This window comes from Podarcis muralis, chromosome 14 (assembly GCF_964188315.1).
Source record: "Podarcis muralis chromosome 14, rPodMur119.hap1.1, whole genome shotgun sequence".
Lineage (NCBI taxonomy): Eukaryota > Metazoa > Chordata > Lepidosauria > Squamata > Lacertidae > Podarcis > Podarcis muralis.
In genome coordinates this window covers 7,418,366-7,436,787 of record NC_135668.1, presented here as the reverse complement: position 1 = coordinate 7,436,787, position 18,422 = coordinate 7,418,366, and the positions used below count along the sequence as shown (strand labels likewise).

General features: G+C 48.3%; 1 protein-coding gene and 1 non-coding gene across 11 annotated transcripts in view; both read left to right on the top strand.

Moving 5' to 3' along the window:
- The window catches only part of CELF6 (CUGBP Elav-like family member 6), a 196,493-nt gene that overhangs the window by 120,491 nt on the left and 57,580 nt on the right, over window positions 1-18,422 (top strand). For all 10 annotated transcript variants that reach the window (XR_003703713.2, XM_028706974.2, XM_028706970.2 and 7 more), the window contains one exon: window positions 9,114-9,162. Coding sequence is in view for 9 of the 10 variants with exons in the window: in XM_028706974.2 (XP_028562807.1) it covers window positions 9,114-9,162 (49 nt within the window). In the remaining variant the exon portion in view is untranslated. The remainder of the gene's footprint in view (window positions 1-9,113; window positions 9,163-18,422) is intronic.
- On the top strand, window positions 11,450-11,525 carry TRNAK-CUU (transfer RNA lysine (anticodon CUU)). Its single transcript has one exon. It is a non-coding gene; the product is annotated as a tRNA-Lys (tRNA).

The following is an 18,422-nucleotide window of genomic DNA, read 5'->3' as shown; positions in this document are numbered from 1 at the left end:
AGTGAGAGGGAGGAAACAAGCAAACTGGACCACTGGAACACAAGAGAGAAACAAATCATTAAAAGTGCCTAACTTTATTTTTTGAAATGTCATTTTCCTTAGAGTCACCCAGTGTCTCAGGCTTCTGTTGGAAGGTCCTCTGTTTGAAGGACTGTCCTGTCCAAGTATGGATTCAAGCACCCTTCCCTGAGTGGTGGGACTTTGGATGGTGTTGGGTTGACTCCCATCAGCCCCAGCTATCATAGCTGACTGAGAAGGATGATGGGAGTTGTGGCTTAAAGTTGGCTTAAAGAGAAGGAATACTCTGAGAGGAGAGAAGGCACACAGGTCACCTGGGCACAGTCTTCTGCGTTATGGCGAGAAGTATTGTATTTCTACTTACACGACAGTTACTTTCTAAATTTGCATTTATATACATACATTAACCCATGCAAATTTCATGCAAATCTGCATCTTTTAAAAACTTTTTTAAATCCTTCTCATACTTTAGCAATGTATTCCCCCTTTGGGAGGTGGAGTATGGCATTAGCGGCAGTCTGAAAACACTGGGAGAAAACACTTTGGAACAGACTTGTAAATAGTAAACTAAAATAGAGTACCCAGAACAACCATTTTAAAAAGAAGATTACACAGCTTCTTCATATATCTTCATCTTGTAGAGTGTTTGCATTGCCTATGTTAAATCTTTTAAAAGACAGAATGGTGTTGGGAAAAGAGAACAGTGTGAGTCTCTTGTTGTGGCCATAAGTGCAGTCACATAGAAGCTAACTCTAACTGGACCAATCGCTTTTCTCCATATAAAGCAGTGGTAGGATATATCCTGATTTGCAGACCTGAATTCTCCCTGTGCTTTAGTGTGCTGTCTTGTGTTGCTAAAGGGCTGCCGGGCTGCCTCATCCTCCTGGGGACTATATCTTGCTGCCAATGTAATCTCTGTCAACAGGATTTGGAAAATATCCTCTGGGAACACAAGAGCTGGAGAAACAAACACAGAGAGAAATAATTATTACTGATTAACCATTAGCTACATCTCCACATGGTGCTCCACTTGCATAAGTGTGCCAGGGAGAGGGTGGGGGAGATCCCAGGTAGGGGTTTTGCCCTCCCCCTTCCCCAAGCACACACATATAGCTTGAACCACAAGAGGGGCTGCCCCCTCTCTTGACATCTTTTGCTGACAGGCAGTTTTGCCTGGTCTCCATTGAGGCTGATGGAGTGGGAAGCAGGGAGCCCAAAAAGTAAGTTGCACCAGAGACAATTACAGGCACAGCCAACTAGGTCTAAGGATGCTGCACCCCTCTGTCCAGCTGGGGTTGACTGAGTGCACATTGGGGGTGATGAGGCAGCTCTCAACTCACCCTAACAGACAGGCCTGCACTGTGACAGGGGAAAGAAAATCTCACTGGGCCTAACTTTATGTGGGGCACCAACTCAGGGCAGTTATAGAACAGGAAGGGGTTGAGACCATGAGGGTGGTGGAGGGTGAATGAGGTGAATTGGGGTGAATGAGACATCACCTTACCAACGTCAGCCTGCCCTCAGCCAGCCCTTGCTTGCCTGACTTGCAACCAGTCCAAGGGGTGGCCATGACTTCCATCTTCCTCCCCCTGAGTCTCAATGTTGCTCCTTGCAGAACTCAGCAGGGAGGAGGATTGAGGGGGGCAAAACTATATCCAGTTGGCTCTGCCTGTCATTGGTTCTGGCACCACCACTAGGCATTGCTTCCTTGGCTCAGTGGTGTGGCGTCCTTTGCTGGTGCCCAGGGCACGCATGTACACATAGGCACATGCACCAGGCAAAACCCCCACTGTGCTAGCCTGCTGCTTGCCGCTGCTGGGCACACAGAGGGTTCATGGGCCAGCCGGCCCACCCACCCACCCACACAAGGGAGAGCCCAGCAATCCAACATTGCCCTTGGCAAGCACATTCCCCCCAACCCTGGTGGGGCAGCCATTCAGCGAGGGGGCCAGGGGCACAGCGGCAAGGCAAGGCCAAGCTCTGGGGCCCAGAGACTCCAGTGGCAGGCAGGGATCCCCGTGTGTGGGCGCCTGGCTCGTGCTCCCTCTAAATGCACCCAGGGCTACGGCCCTCTGACCCTCCCTATGCTACACCCATGGGCACCACCTACTGCCATTGCATGAGGGATGCTAATGACCTCCCTTTCAAGAAAATAGCACACTACTGGTACATGATGGGGAAGAGCACACCCTGAAGCAGTGGGTTTTGTACTGGCCAGTAGGCCTTACTGATCGCCAGAACTAGGGGGCTAAGCTGGGCTTGGTAAACCAGAGCCTTTTCTAGCTTGAGATGCCAAAATGTTGTTTTTGTAAGTTTTTCAAAAGATAGCGGGGGGGGGGTGTCTACAGTTTGTATGTTTTTGGTTTAGGCTTTTAAATTTTTTTCAGAAGGAATGAAAGAAATGGAAATTGAGGTGGGAAATTAAATTACTCTTGTGTTTACTTGACTCTTGGTACAAAACATGGCAATATCCTTTGGGCTCACCAGGCTGCCCTGATGATATTGCGCAGGTATAAAAAAAAAGTTTGGGGACATTTAATATTATTCTGGTCTCACGGTGAGAAAAACTAGAAATCTGTTTTCAGTGTGGCCTCACCTCTGAAAATCTTGTCCCACCCCCCACCTTTAACAGATCTTGGGGTGTGGTGGGGGGCAAGTGTGTGTGTTTTTGTTGGTTGTTTTCACACCCCAGATTCTTATGGCGATTCCAGGTCAGTGTTTTGCATGCCCTGACCTCTACATAATGGGTCTTGATGAGTTCATTTCTTTCTCGACTGCTTCCCAGGAAATACTCATCCATTACGCTGCCTGGGTGTGTAAAAGTGTCCTTTTCCTCCCTGACATGGGGAGAGGGCTTGACATATAATCTTGCCACACACAAACACACGAGTGCCGGTCGGTGGCCGGAGGGAGGGGTGATGCAGGGACACCCCCCCCCAGTATGAGTGGGGCCACCTTAGCACTCTGAATGCTCCCTGGCCGAGGAGCAGCGGAGGCACGAGACAGGCTGGAGCCCGTCCTCGTAAAAACTCCCCTCGGTGTCAGTTTGACTAATTTGCTCGTCTTATCGCTGGCAGGATCCGACGTGCCCATCGCAGGCACAGGGCCATAAAACTAATGTAGTGAGGAGGCAGGCCGCAAAATGATAGATACGGCCCGTCGCTTGGAACAAGCATTAGCTTTATGAACCAGGGGTAATTGAAAGGAAATATTTGTCATTGGTCTCCGGTGGACGAGAAGTTTGCAGCAAACTTTGCGGCGACTGCCTCTGTTGGTCGGTTTGCCCGCCATCCCAGTGCGCAGGGACACAGGGTGTTAAGAGCCAGTAGTTACTGGGGAGTGGGGCAAGTTGGTCTCCACTTGCTATCCTGGGCTTCGCTCCTTCTTTGTTCCTTCAGGAACAATTAACCCCTCAATGGCAAGCTCAGGTGAGGTGTGCCAACAGAACTGCAGCCAGAACGGGGCCACTGAGAAACAAGAGGGGGGTATCGGCATAGCCTGGGAAACCCCAAAGTTTGCTAAACTACAGAAACAAAAAACCTGCAAAGTGGCATGGGGAGAAAGTCCCAGAACAGCCGAATTAAGACTGAGCATGCTCAGTGGCCTGAAATGTTGTGCATCTGTTGTGGCGGGTGGGGGGCAGAAAACTGGGGTAGTGGCACAATAGGGGACTCTGGAAGAGGGTGTGGCTTGCTGACTGGCAGAAACAATGAACTGGGTAACTCCACGCTGCAACGTTTTGTTGCCAGCCTCACTTGTATAGCAGTTTTGGCAGAGGTCATGCATGTGTCTTGTTTAGAACGAGCCCTAAAGGTAAAGGTAAAGGGACCCCTGACCATTAGGTCCAGTCGTGGCCCACTCTGGGGTTGCAGCGCTCATCTTGCTTTATTGGCCGAGGGATCCGACGTACAGCTTCCAGGTTATGTGGCCAGCATGACTAAGCCGCTTCTGGCGAACCAGAGCAGCTCATGGAAATGCCGTTTTCCTTCCCACCAGAGCAGTACCTATTTATCTACTTGCACTTTAATGTGCTTTTGAACTGCCAGGTTGGCAGGAGCTGGGACCGAGCAACGGGAGCTCACCCCGTCGCAGGGATTCGAACCGCCGACCTTCTGATAAGCAAGTCCTACGCTCCATGGTTTAAACCACAGCACCACCCGTGTCCCTGAGAATGAGCCCTAATAGCCCTAAATATGGGGTGGGGTGCCTCTACCCACAAGCCGTTCTTTGCCCGCCAGACAGTCCAGTTTGACCCACGAGTCCAGTTTCCTGAAGAAACAGGCCCACCTGCCCATCAACAGATGTCAGCAGGATTTCCTCTCTAGTCACCAGTGTGAGGATTAAAGCCTGTTCCCTTCTCCTTTAAACAAGAGGGGGTGGCAAGGGAGTGGGGGGCTACCTTATCCCCGCCACTCACTGCTATCGCCCACCCATTTAGAGGAGAAGCAGAACAAAGGTGCCCTTTGAAGATGCCCCGCCCCTTTAAGGGAGCAGTGTATGGTGGCAGTGTGTGGGGAGGACTCTTCCACCTCCACTGCTGCCCATTCACTCACTTAAAGGAGCAGGGAGCCTGTTTCTAAGGGTGCTTTTGCAAAGCGCTTTAAGTCCATCTCTGCACTCTTATCTGAGTCTCCATAGGCTCAGACAGAAGTGCAGGCACTGGCTGAAAGCTGCAAAGCACTGTTTGAAGCAGCCTAAACACCACAAGGAGGGGAGCTGCTTCAAAGAGTGCTTTGCAGCTTTAAGACAGTTTTCTTGCTCCCAACAAGAGTGTAGATTCTGTCTTAAAACGCTTTGCAAAAGTGCTATTTGAAGCAGCCTCCCCACCACTTCTTTAAGCAGCTGGGAAGCAGTTTGGGGTCTGATACAGGCACGATTGAGCTGTCTTAAACCCTTTGGAAGTTTCCCTGTGCGCCCCTTTAAATCTCCAACATCTGAGCTATAGGGGGGAGTGTGGGGAGATCTCCCCACCTATCAGTCATTTGATATCATAATGACAACATATGATTGCCCCCACTCACCTGTCAAATTTGGTCCTTAGGGCATAGCTGTCTACATTTTCCCTTTTAAAAGAAAAATTCCCTTATTCCGAATAGGATTCCTCGCAAGAAAAGGGGAAAGTTGACAGCTATGCCTCAGGGCCGAACCTGAGAGTGCTGTGGCCAGTGGAGCCAAAAAGGTGACCTCCCTAAATTAATACCTGTTTATTTCATTAAGGATCATTAGCTCAACCCAACATGTGTTTGTGTGTGTGTGTGTGTGTGTGTGTGTGTGTGTGTGTGTGCATAGACCCTCAGGGCAGGGTCTAACAGTATTCAACAGTTTTTTTTAAAAAAAAAATCACATGAGAAAAGAACACTGCCAACAGCAGAAAATATATTCTGTTAAATATATTGCTATCAAGAAAGCAAGAAGTAGAGATGTTAATTTAGCACTGCCACAGCCTGCCCAAATCCCAGCCAGAAAAGCTATGTTAAGGCTGCAATCCTAAACAAGCTGGGAAAGGAACACAGCGAGACTTCCAAGTTGCCCTGCCTTGATTCATTCTGTAAATGCTGGAGACGATAGCCAGATTTCACCTTTTCTTTCTTGGTCTTTTATTTTTATCCTTGTTTTTAAAGACCTCAAGCCCCACAAGTTTCCTAAGCATAGGATGGGTGACACTGTAAACAAACCTCGCACATTCACAAACCTCGTCCCCAAATATGGGCTCTATACTAGACGGTTCCGTAGTGCAAGGATCACTCGGATCACATCCTAACCATAACATTTAAAGCTTTTCATACCACTTCAAGAGTCATAGCTCCCCCCCACACACACACAAAGGATCCTGGGAAGTGTAGTTCATTAAGAGTCTCCTAACAACTTTCAGCATCCTCAGCAACCTCAGTTCCTCAGGAATCTCAGTTCCCAGGATTCTTTGGGAGGAAGCCGTGGCCCTTGAAGTGGTATGAAAGTGCTTTAAACGTGCATCGCGGGTGTGATCTGTGTTACCCATTATTGATCACTGTGGGCATGTTGAATTTTGCAACTTTCACATCCCAAAAATGAAGGGTTCCCAAATGTTGCAACATGACTTGGGAATCCAAAAGATATTTGGGTTCAATTAATATAATTTAGTTATGCCTAGTAAGTAAAACATGTGTCAAGTTGCATAGAAATCGTTAAGAATGATCATGAAGTAATTGCAATTATTATTATTATTATTATTATTATTATTATTATTAGGCATTACCTGACATTTTCAGAAGTTATTTCTTCATCAGACTTAGACTTACCAAGTTAAATGTTGTCCAGTCACAAAATAATAGCAGTTTTGTATTCCTCACACCCTAAACCATATTTTTAAGAAGAAATTTGCAAAAATTAAGTTTTACCCCCTAAAATGAGGCCTAACTCTGTGTACAGACGAGGATTTCTTACATCTGACGTATGTGTGGACCAGGAATCGGCGGAAGAACCAAACCAGGCTGTGTCCAGGCACTATGCCATTTATGGCTCATGGTTGCATTGCATAAACAAGCAAACAGAAGAATTGATTTAGCTATAGGGACCTCTTAAGGAAGGAGAACAAACATCCTTTTACTGCCAATAGTTCCTGGTTTCTAGATGCTGTGGCTGTCTTATCACAAATTTACCTTTGCATGCTCACTTGGAAATCCCAAGGCAAACAGAAGCTATACACGTGGTTGAGTTCCTGGTCCCCTGGAAGATTCAAATGGCATCTGAATCTTCAGAATGGCCGATCCAGATGACTTGCAGCTTTTCCCTGCAGAGGTTCCCCTGCAGAAAGCTCTGCAAGTTGGGGATGTATGCAGTTGCGATATTTGTGTGCCCCCCCGCCTGTCCAGCGAGGCATTCAGGGGTGGGGGTGTGGAGATGAATGATTGGATACATCAGCATCCTTTCATCTGTCATCCTGATGAGGCAAAGGAGCTTTAATCGACTTTAATAGCCATCAAATGGCATCAACAACTTCTCCTAATACGCAAATCAATTAGCAAGATTGATTGGCAGGAGGAAAGTGGTCAGGTGGCTCTGGGAGGCAAGGAAGGAGGGCTGCAGCCGTTTTGGAAAATCCAGAGCGATGGAGAAGACTTTGGAAACAATACTGTTGGTGTGCTGTGGTGCCCTGGGGACTTGTGCAGGCATTCCTGTTACTCCTCGTTTGCCGATGTAACTGCTGCATTCCTCTTTTTTCCGTTCGCTGCAATCCTGTCTCCTTAGTCTGCGGCTTAGAATGGACAAGTGGGAGCCTGCAACAAGCCGTTGCAGTGGTGTCATGCTGTTCGGCATTCCAGCTAGGCACCCATGCCCTTTCCCCGAATACACCGCTCCATTTTCCCCACTCCACGTAACTCTGTAGTTCCCATCTATGGCTGCTGCTGCTGTGATAATGATATCTGCGTACATGCAAAGGCAGGCTCCTGCGGATGGAGCAGATGAGACCATCCGACGGTCAAGAAGGCAGATACCGCAAGTGCCGTAGAGAAAAATGAGGGATGGATGGGGTTCATCAACCTGAGAAGGTAACCCATGTAGGAGAAGGAAAACTCTGATCCTCCATTGTGGGATATCTTCAGGAGAAGAAAAGGCGAAAGAGTAAACCCTACACATACTGTATTTTTCGCTCTATAAGACGCACCCGACCATAAGACGCACCTAGTTTTAGAGGAGGAGAACAAGGAAAAAAATGTTCTCTCCCTCTCTGCGCGGTGCCTCTCCAGCAAAGCGGGAGGAGAAACGGAAGGGGCTCCCTTTCTCCTCCCACTTCGCTGAAGGGGTGCTGCGCAGAGAGGGAAAGCTGTGCAGCGCCTCTCCAGCGAAGCAAAGCCAGGAGAGAAAGAGGGATTGATCCCTCTTGCTCTTCTGGCTTCAGCGATAGCTGCGCAGCCTGCATTCGCTCCATAAGACACACATACATTTCCCCTTACTTTTTAGGAGGGGAAAAGTGCGTCTTATAGAGCGAAAGGTACCTGGAGTGGAGTTCCTAAGGCTGTTTGACGGCACCTTGTATGCCTCCTTCTGGCAACAGCTGCCGCCAAACTGTTTGCTCTGCTTTCCTTTGGACCACGTCAGCAAGGCCGAGGGGGGTGGGTCTTGTTGTCTGAATAGCCCAGGACCTCCATACACACTATCCAGGCTTGCGCCCCAGGGAGGTCACTTCATTGCTGCTAACACAGCGGTTTGACTTCACCCCCAGAGGCACACTCCATTGACTCTCGAGAAACCTCTCGAGGCACAAAGAATGGCCTCAGGTGGTGATCACAGGGTCCAGGCTGGCTCTATGGGAAGAGGTGGTCCTTGAGGTATTGTGATCCTGAGCAGTGTAAGGCTTTATAAGTGAAAACCAGCACTTTGAATTGGGACCAGAAACTAATCGGCAGCCAGCGCAGTCACACCAGGATCAGTGTAGTACAGTGGTACCTTGGGTTAAGTACTTAATTCGTTCCGGAGGTCCGTTCTTAACCTGAAACTTTTCTTAACCTGAAGCACCACTTTAGCTAATCGGGCCTCCTGCTGCTGCCACGCTGCCGGAGCCCGATTTCTGTTCTTATCCTGAAGCAAAGTTCTTAACCTGAAGCACTATTTCTGGGTTAGCGGAATGTGTAACCTGAAGCGCATGTAACCTGAAGCGTATGTAACCCGAGGTACCACTGTATCATCAAACCATCTTGCCCCAGTAAACAACCTGGTTGCCGAATTCTGCATCAGCTGAAGTTTCCAAATGGTCTTTAGAGGCAGCACTGTGTATAATGCATTGCAGTAATCTAACCTAGAGACTACTAGAGCATAGTCAACAGTTGTTAGGCTACCCTTGCCCACACAGGGGTGCAGCTGGGCCACCAGCCCAAGCTGATAGAAGACGCTCTGTGCCACTGAGACCACCTGAGCCTCAAGAGACAAGCTGTGTGCCTTCTCCTTTGCAGGGACTGTAACCCCACCGAGAGCAGGCAACCTCCCATCCCTTTCATTTTGAGCATCCTCTGATTTCTTCCGCCGAATCACTAGGCTTCTGACTAACCAGCTAAGCTGATCTGAGGAGTACTGGATGGCTAGACTCTAACCAAGGCTGCCTGTGTTTTGTTTGACAGATGAACCGCCCAATCCAAGTGAAGCCAGCAGACAGCGAGGGCCGAGGAGGTAGGTTGCTCTTCATTTTCAACCCATTCATCCATGCTTGACTAACTAACCCTGAGGATCTATTTAGTGTCTCGCCTGCGAGCACAGTTGCTCCACCACCCGGTAACGGCCGATCAGGCACTTCTAGCACTGCAGCTGCACTGTGCCAAAATCCCCTCTGCTTTGCCCGTTCCCCTCTCAGTCAGCGGCAGAGATGTGAGGTGTTCGGAAGCCAAGAGATCAGTGCAGCCCCACCGACCACCATCTCCTTATTAAAATGAGTGAACAGGATGACGGTCCATTAATTTAAATAAATCTCTCCTGAGTAAAACCACCTTTTTGTTCTTTCTGGGTTTTAGTGTTTAGTTTTGTTAATTTAAACTGCATTTTCCGTCTCTGTTTTCTTTTTGTGCATCCACCTTGGGGGCCCTTATTACAGCTTAGATAATAAAACGTTTAATTTAAACAAATAAATACCATACTCAGAACATAGATGCTTTTCTTGCTGAGGCTGATGCTCCAGTCTGCACCCTTTACTTCAGTTGATCTGGCTAACACACTCTAAATAATTTCACCTGCCTTTTAATGTGGTTTGCCCCCTTCCCCAAAGTGGCTTTTCCTGTTATTCATCTCTCTCCCAAAAGTGGCTTCTCAAGAAAGGATTCTGAGAGGTTTGCTGATGTAAACAGATTGCAGACATGGGCTTCCTGTTTCCAAGGCTCTTGGCGTGGTGCTTGCAGCTATAGCTCAGCTGGCAGATCATGAGGCTCTTAATCTCAGGGTTGTGGGTTCGAGTCCTGCATTGGGCAAAATATTCCTGCCTTGCAGGGGGCTGGACCTTCCAATGCTACAATTCTACAGTCATACCTCGGGTTGAACGTGCTTCGGGATGAGCACGTTCGAGTTGCGCTCCGCGGCAACCCGGAAGTAACGGAGCGCGTTACTTCCAGGTTTCGCCACTTGCGCATGCGCAGACGCTCAAAATGATGTCACACGCATGCGCAGAAGCACCGAACGTGACCCGCGCACACGCAGACACGCGGACACAAGTTACATTTGCTTCTAGATGCAAACGGGGCTCCGGAACGGATCCCGTTCGCATCTAGAGGTACCACTGTATTATCCTTTGCTCCCTTTTTGTGGTAGTACTTCAGCCATGAGGGCTGCATCTAGCATAGCCAATGGGAAGCATAGCATAGCAGGACACTGTCATTGGATGGGGTGGACCTTGAGGGATGGGTGGGAACATGTGACTGATAGCTGGATTTGTTTCATGCCTGGCTGCACCTGCTAGATAGGCAGACATTTTTGGATGCCACAGATACTTTCTGTGAGGCAGTCTTTCTGTTAATGAAAATATTGTTGATCATAGCACAGTCCTGCGCAATCTACTCCATGCATTTAAAGCACATGACTTCCCCCAAAGAATCATGGGAACTGCCGCCTGTTAAGGGAGCTGAGAATTGTGGGAAGTCATGCACTGTAACTGTGCATCGTATGTGCTTTAAACGCTTGCTGTGGATCACAGTGGTGCATCAACTTTATACATAAGAAATCGGAATACTGTGCCATGGATAGGGATACAGCCACCTGCATGCATAATGCAGATTTTGCATATTTGCATGCTTTTTTCTTATTTTGCATAATGTATTCTGTTTCTGCTAGTCACAGGGAGGGACCGAGGAACAGCACAAAGCACTGAAACTCCACCCCTTCCCCTGAGCAACCGAAAACAGTCAGCTGCCCATTGGGCTTTTTGCATTTAGCAGATTTGCATTCTACCAAGCCTCTCTTCCAATCCATAGGGGCTGGCAGCTAAGCGGCTAGCTTAAAACAATCGAAAGCTGGGAGTCTTGCGACAATGGATTTTGTACGTAATACCATGCTTTGTACCTTTTCTAGTCTCATGTGGAACTGCGGACTAATGATAATGAAAACCAGCGTGGCCTAATGGTTAGAATTTTGGACTAGGACCTCACAGGGTTGTTGTGAGAATAGAACAGAGAGAGGGAGGAGAAATGTTTGTGCTTCCTTGAGCTCTGTAGAGAAAAAGTGGGATGGAAACGTTACAATAAATAAATAACCTTGCTTACATAAGCAAATGAAGTCCGCCCCTTGCCAGGTTTTCTGTCCATCTGGCTCTCCTTCGAAGTAGTTATAACATTGCTAAATAACATTGCTCACAGACATAAAACTATCATAGAATTATAGAGCTGGAAGGGACCTTGAGGGTCATCTAGTCCAACCCCATGCATTGCAAAAATGTTTTCCCAATGTGGAACTCGAACTCATGACCCTGAGTTTAAGAGCCTCATGCTAGCTCAGTCGGTAGAAGCATGAGACTCTTAATCTCAGGGTCGTGGGTTCAAGTCCCTCATGGGGCAAAAATAAATAAATCCTGCATTGCAGGGGATTTGACTAGAGAACCCTTGTGGTTCTTTCCATTTCTACAATTACCGTATTTTTCGCACCATAGGATGCACCGGACAATAGGACGCACCTTGTTTTAGAGGGGGGAGAACCAGAAAAAAAATATCTCCCCCTCTCTGCCCAGCGCCCCTTCAGCGAAGCGGCAGGAGGCGCTGTGCAGAGAGGGGGAGAATTTCCCCCCCTCTTGTTTTCCCGCTCTAAAACAAGGTGCCGTTTAAGGCCGTTCAGGCGGCTACCTTGGAAGCCTGGAGAGTGAGAGGGGTTGGTGCGCACCGACCCCTCTCGCTCTCCAGGCTTCAGGTTCCTTTCGACCTGCTCTTTGGGGCTGGCAGGGGTAAGCCCACCAACAGCCCCAAAGATCAGGTCAGGGAGCAGCGGAAAGGCGCAGCGGAGAGGCTGCTGCCATAGTCGCGCCTCACCTCTCCAGCTGGGAGAGGGTCGAGGGGCTATGGCTTCTTTAGCCCCGCATGTGCTCTCCCGGCTGGAGAGGTGACACGCGGCTATAGAGGCTCCTGCCATAGCCGCGCGTCACCTCTCCAGCTGGGAGAGGGTCACGGGGCTATGGCTTCTTCGCTCCATAGGACGCACACACATTTCCCCTTCATTTTTGAAGGGGGAAAAGTGCGTCCTACAGAGCGAAAAATACGGTATATGTGCCTATGCTAAGACACAGTATCATAAAACAACAAATCGCAACATTAAAAAATATATCGCAGTGAGCACTTTTTACAGCTTACCGGGGCTGGCAGAGAGAAACCTCATTTAAACAGTATTTTGAAACACCAAGATCAAAGTTTCTTGAAAGGCCTGGGAGAATTTTCTTTTTAAAAGTCTTCACCTGGTAATGCCAGAAGGACATAGCAGAGGAGCCAGGATCGCAACGCTAAGGATGCCCTCCTCCCGGGTATCTGTTAATTTAACTTTGCTTAGCCTCAGGGGTCCTTTTGTTCCCCCTCCCAGCCAGCCACATGTTCTCAGTTTGAGACATTTCGGTGCTGCAGCCAATGGAGCTGCCATGCTCTCCTTTCATCGGGTGGCTTTTAAAGGAGCAAGAGCCCCATCTGAGCCTGGACGTCTCAACCACATCAACCCCCTTCTTTCTCCGGCTGATCTCATTACAGGCTGGGCTGGGGCCAATGCTGGGATCTTAAAGGCCACTGCTCTGATGCTGCCTTGTGGTGGTTCTGTCACTCCTGCCTGCAGTTAGACCCGATTCCTCCCCTCGAAATGTCAGGCAGTCGTGGATTATTGCATTTGAGGCGCAGCACAAGTCAAGATAAAGCGCCCTGGGAATCAATGAGGAGTTGGCCTGGTTCCCCATTGATTGATGAACCTGTTCCTGCATCCAGCACAATTACTCCTGGGGTGGCGGTGGCAAGAGCCAGTCGGGACTTAGGTGCTGCTGTGAAACTTCCTCTGACGCTCCCAGGTAGAGGATGCTTGGAGAGGCAGCTTCTGTGCCTTTCCTCTGTGAGTTTGTGACAAAAGCCTGGCTATATCTTGTGGCAGGCAGTCATCAAGATTTGTTCTTCCACCTTTCATGGTGGTTTGCCTGCTTTGTCTACATTTCGTCACTCTCGTACCTATGGGACCGCCTCTCCTGGTATGCCCTGTGGAGGACATTAAGGTCCACAAATAACAACACTTTGGAGATCCCGAGCCGCAAGGAGGTTAGATTGGTCTCAACTAGGGCCAGGGCCTTTTCAGTACTGGCCCCAGCTTGGTGGAACGCTCTGTCACAAGAGATTAGGGCCCTGCGGGACTTGACTTCTTTCCTCAGGGCCTGCAAGACACAGCTGTTCTGCCTGGCCTTTGGTTTGGAATCAGTCTGACCCTTATGTTTCCCTCCCCTTATGGTTTTGATTTATGAGCTAGTATTAAAATGAGTCTGCATTTTAAATTGTATTTTAACCAGTATGTTATTAAACTGGGGTTTTTTTGTTTGTTTGTGTCCCCGCCCCATTATGTTTTATTGTAATTTTATTGGTGTTAGCTGCCCTGAGCCTGGCTCTGGCCGGGGAGGGCGGGGTATAAATAAAAATTTATTGTATTATTATTATTATTTGGTCCCGTTGAGTTCTGTTTTCTCCTAAGCTGTTCCAGGAGATGGACCTCAGCATGAAGACAACAGAAAAGTCTAATGCAGAAATTTTAGGCATTTCCTGTCTCTGAGCTCCAAGGCAGGCAATACAAGGTTATGCCCAGAGCATTTTTTAAGCTAGAACGTGCTAGAACTTAGTTCCAGCACTTCTCAGGTGGGTTCCACTGCCATTATAAGTGAACAAGGGAGGCGTTCATGGTGAGTTCTGGCCCCTCTTTTTCTGGAAGAATAACACTGGTTATGCTCTTATCAAATTGGTCTTATTCTCGAGGCAATTGTTTGGGGTTTTTATGTAAAAAAAGGGGAGGATGAGGACATGGGCATAGCCAGGATTTATTTTAGGGGGGGGGGGACAGGCATTATGTTGGATGGGGCAGAACCAAGTTATCTGCGACACAATTGGTCAGTTAAGTATTTCTATTTCTTTACTTGATTTGGGGGGGCAGCTGTGCGCTCCTGCACTCCCCTGGCTACATCCATGGATGGGGAACCTGTAGCCCCCCCAGATGTTGGATTCCAGCCTCCAGGAGCTCCCGTCCACCTGGCCAATGGTCAGAGAAGATGTGAGCTACAGTCCAATGAGATCAGGAGAGCCACAGGTTCCCCATCTCTGATTCAGAATACGTATATCCTGCTCTCAAGGCATCTTACAAAAGATTTGCACAATGCAACACAGACTGGGCATAGTTTAAGCGAGAGAAATAAACATGCTGTCCACATGATTAATCCACTGAAATTTCCTGCCTTCATTCCCTGTGACCCTTCAGCCTCCACCTAGTAGACAGCAGAGCCCACTGATGGCCTCTGTGCTAGCAAAGTTACTTAAATAACACAGGCAGTGCCCAGAGAGAAAAGAAATCCTGATAACACTTTACTGAGGAAACTGATCAAAAACAGTATATAATTTGAGCAGAAAGAAACCTAGAGTTTTTTTCTTTCCTTGTACATACCGTATTTTTCGCTCCATAAGATGCACCTGACCATAAGACGCACCTAGTTTTTAGAGGAGGAAAACAAAAAACAAAAATATTCTGAACGAAACAGTGAATGTATGATTTTTGTGGTTCATGCTGTGGCCACAGACATGATATGTGATCTGATGGAGAATTTGGGGTAGCCCAATGCAAAAATCCTGAGGATCCATGTGGATCCGTGCTTTGTAACCATGTTTTTGCACCATTGCGGCCCCATGAAACAGTGGGTGCGTGGGGGGGGGGGGGTTGGTGCAGGCTGTAGCCATGGACATGCTATGTGATCTGATGGAGAATTTGGGGTGACCCAAGGCAAAAATCCTGAGGATCCATGTGCTTTTACCTCCCCCCCTCCCAGGCAGCCTCCTTTATCTCTAGAGTCCCTTATCTCCCTCCCAATCCCTTGCCGATCAGCTGCTCAGCGGCTTTGTTTCAACACTCCTTCCCTCTTTCTTAAAAAAAAAAAAAGCAAAAGCATGATCTGCTTTTTGCCCCTGGGCAATTCGGCTCCAGGGACCATGCATTTGCTCCATAAGACGCAGAGACATTTCCCCTTACTTTTGGGGAGGAAATAAGTGTGTCTTATGGAGTGAAAAATACGGTAATAGGGGATACATTCAACCCAACATCATAGCATGTGTAACCTCTCTAGAGATCATGCAACTGTGCCTGCTTGCTCAGTAGCATCCTCCTCCTCTTGGCTAGTTGACTTTAACACCAACAGGGTTAACCCTTCAGTTACAAACCGAATGATCCTTGCTGCTGCAGTTCCAACAGCCTGAGGCAAGGGAGTGGGGGCTGAGCAGCTTTCCCTCGCTGGCACTTGGCAGTTGCCAGGCAGTAGCTCCCTCTGAGGGCTTCTGAGGCAAGAGGGGAGGCCAACCAAGCAGCTGGGAACTCCTGACAGCCAATGATTAGGGATGCTTGAGGAGTTTTATTTCTGCAAAGTGACCTAATCTGCACCTCCTCAACTAATGTGTGGTTCAGAACTTAATTATCCATTGCACTTCACTCCTCTCTTCCTTTTGTGGTACTGTTCTAAAAAAAAAAAAAAAAAAGGAACCCCAAAAACACCATACCAAAATGTATTTTTAAAGATACATATTTTAGGATAAAATGCATTTGGAAGTGCATGCATTGAGATAAAATACATCTTTAAATGGGAACATAGGGTCTTGAGAAAGAACAATGTCAAACCAGAATTGATGATCTCCTTCTACCGGGCCACAATAGAAAGTGTCCTTTCATACTGTATTACAGTGTGGTACGCTGGTTTGACAGCCACGGACAGGAAGTCCCTACAGAGGGTGGCGAATACAGCACATGACATCATGGGCTGTCCCCAGAGTTCGCTAGATGACATCGCGGAAAAACCGCTGCCTCAGGAGAGCGAGGGAAATTCTTAGGGACGACTCACACCCTGGCCAACATTACTTTAATCTCCTCCCTTCAGGCAGGAGATACAGAAGTATATTCAGCTGCACCAACAGGTTAAAGAACAGTTTTTATCCGTGGGCTGCTGAATGGGGGAAAAAATAGTGGTGTAATTGACTTCCAACAAGCACACAGAGCACAAACAAGGCTGAGTGTATGGGGTGGAGCTCGTTTAATTTCACTGCACACAGGTGGTGTAGTGACAATCAAGGTTTATTTATTGTATTTATTATTTATTTAACATAAGAAAGAAGAGCCTGCAGGATCAGACCAGTGAGCCTTCCAGCCTAGCATCCTCTTCTTGCACAGGCCAAAAATCTGCAACCACAGGCGCACTCTCCCCTCCTGTGGTCTCCAGAGCAGAGCCATTGTGGCTGGTAGCCATCGATAGCCCTCTCTCTGTGAATTTGTCTAGTCCTCTTTTAAAGCCAACGGGCATTCAGAGTTTGTTGCTGTCGTAGTTTGTGGCCACCGATAGCTTGATCCTCCCTGAATCTCTCCGCTCCTCTTTGGTTGGAGGAAATCGCTGCCCCTTGTGGGAGTGAGTTCCATAGGTTAACTGCATGCTGTGTGCCAAAGCTCCATGCCCCGCAGTTCCTCAGTGATTAATAAGCATGCAGACATAGGTATTTAGAATTACAGTGGTACCTCGGGTTACAGACACTTCAGGTTACCGACGCTTCAGGTTACAGACTCCGCTAACCCAGAAATAGTACCTTGGCTTGAGAACTTTGCTTCAGGATGAGAACAGAAATCGTGCCGTGGCGGCAGGAGGCCCCATTAGCTAAAGTGGTACCTCAGGTTAAGAACAGATCTCCAGAACGAATTAAGTTCTTAACCTGAGGTACCACTGTATGGGCTAAAACAGGCCACAACTTTATTGGTTACAGACGTGAGCAATTTGGCTTAAGCTTTGGGTGAAGCCAGGCTATATCTCGACTCCCGCCCGTCTGCAGGGAGTCAAATTAAGAGTAAACCACCAGAAGGGGGAGCCCTATGACTTACATCAAATAGGGGCACCTCCAGGGGTCCCCATTGGGGTCGTGGCATGACCCTGGCCCATGCCTGGGCTTCAGACAGGAACCACACCACCAGATCTCTTTAACAGGGTACCCTTAATGAGGAGGGGCAGGTGGAGGCTACAACCTCACCTCCATTAAACAAAGGCTTACCCAATGCCTAACCTTGCAACGTTGTGACGATCGCTACAAGGTAGGCGGAAACCAAGTGCCAGGTGCCAATCTACCAAGTGGAAAAATTCCTACCTGGCCCCAACAACAAGGCGGCTGACATTTGTCCGTAGCGAGGTCATGCATACCAAAGTTTAGAAAGAGAGTGAGTGGGCTGGGAGATCCAGCGAGGAGGCAAGAGAAGGAAGCCACCGGCCGAGCCACAGTTTATAACACCCACAGCCACCCCCACCGGCACAGATTGGCTGAGTGGGGATGACGCGGCCGGGGCAGGCACAAAAGGGGGCGTCAATCCCCCATCCCCGAGCCGGGTCACCGCCAGGACCCAGATGCCCGGCCACAACACCGCCCACCACAAAGGTGAGCTGTCTTACTTGTCATGAATCTTCTAATAGTCAGGTTCACTGGATGCCCACGAGCTCTGGAGATATGCGAGAGGGAGATGCTGGCCACGTTCCACCTCCACTATCCAAGGCGGTAATGCTTTCGAATACCACTTGCTGGATTCTGCAGGAGGTGAGAGTGCTTACGTGCTCAAGCTTTTCTTGAGGGTTTCCCATAGGCATTTGGTTGGACACTGTGAGAACAGGATGAGGGACTAGATAGACCATTGTCCCAATCTAGGAGGGCTCTTCCATTCCTATAGTCTTCACAGAATCATAGAATTGTAGAGTTGGAAGGGACCCTGAGGGTCATCCAGTCCAACCCCCTTCAATGCAGGAATATGCAGCTGTCCCATAAGGGCATCGAATCTGCAACCTTGGCATTTCCAGTACCATGTTCTAGCCAACTGAGCTATCCAGGCTTCTTCTTCTCTTTTAAAAAAGCCCTAAATAAAGATTGAAGAGCAACAGTGAAACCAATTACAAAGAGACCCCACACAGTTTTGCTAATGGCATGTGGTAGGACAGATCTGAGGAACGCATGATACAGAGAATAGAAAACCATTCAGTTAAACAACTGATGGATTATTAACAAAGGCTTAACAGCAATGCTTGAAGCAACACACTGGGACCACCAGCATTGTACATCCAAAGACGTTGTCCTCAATATGGCTTGGTGCTGTGTTCAAATTTGACTCCTTTTACAGATACCTTTCATGTTGTTTGTTGTAGTTGTTGTTTAGTCGTTTAGTCATGTCCGACTCTTCGTGAC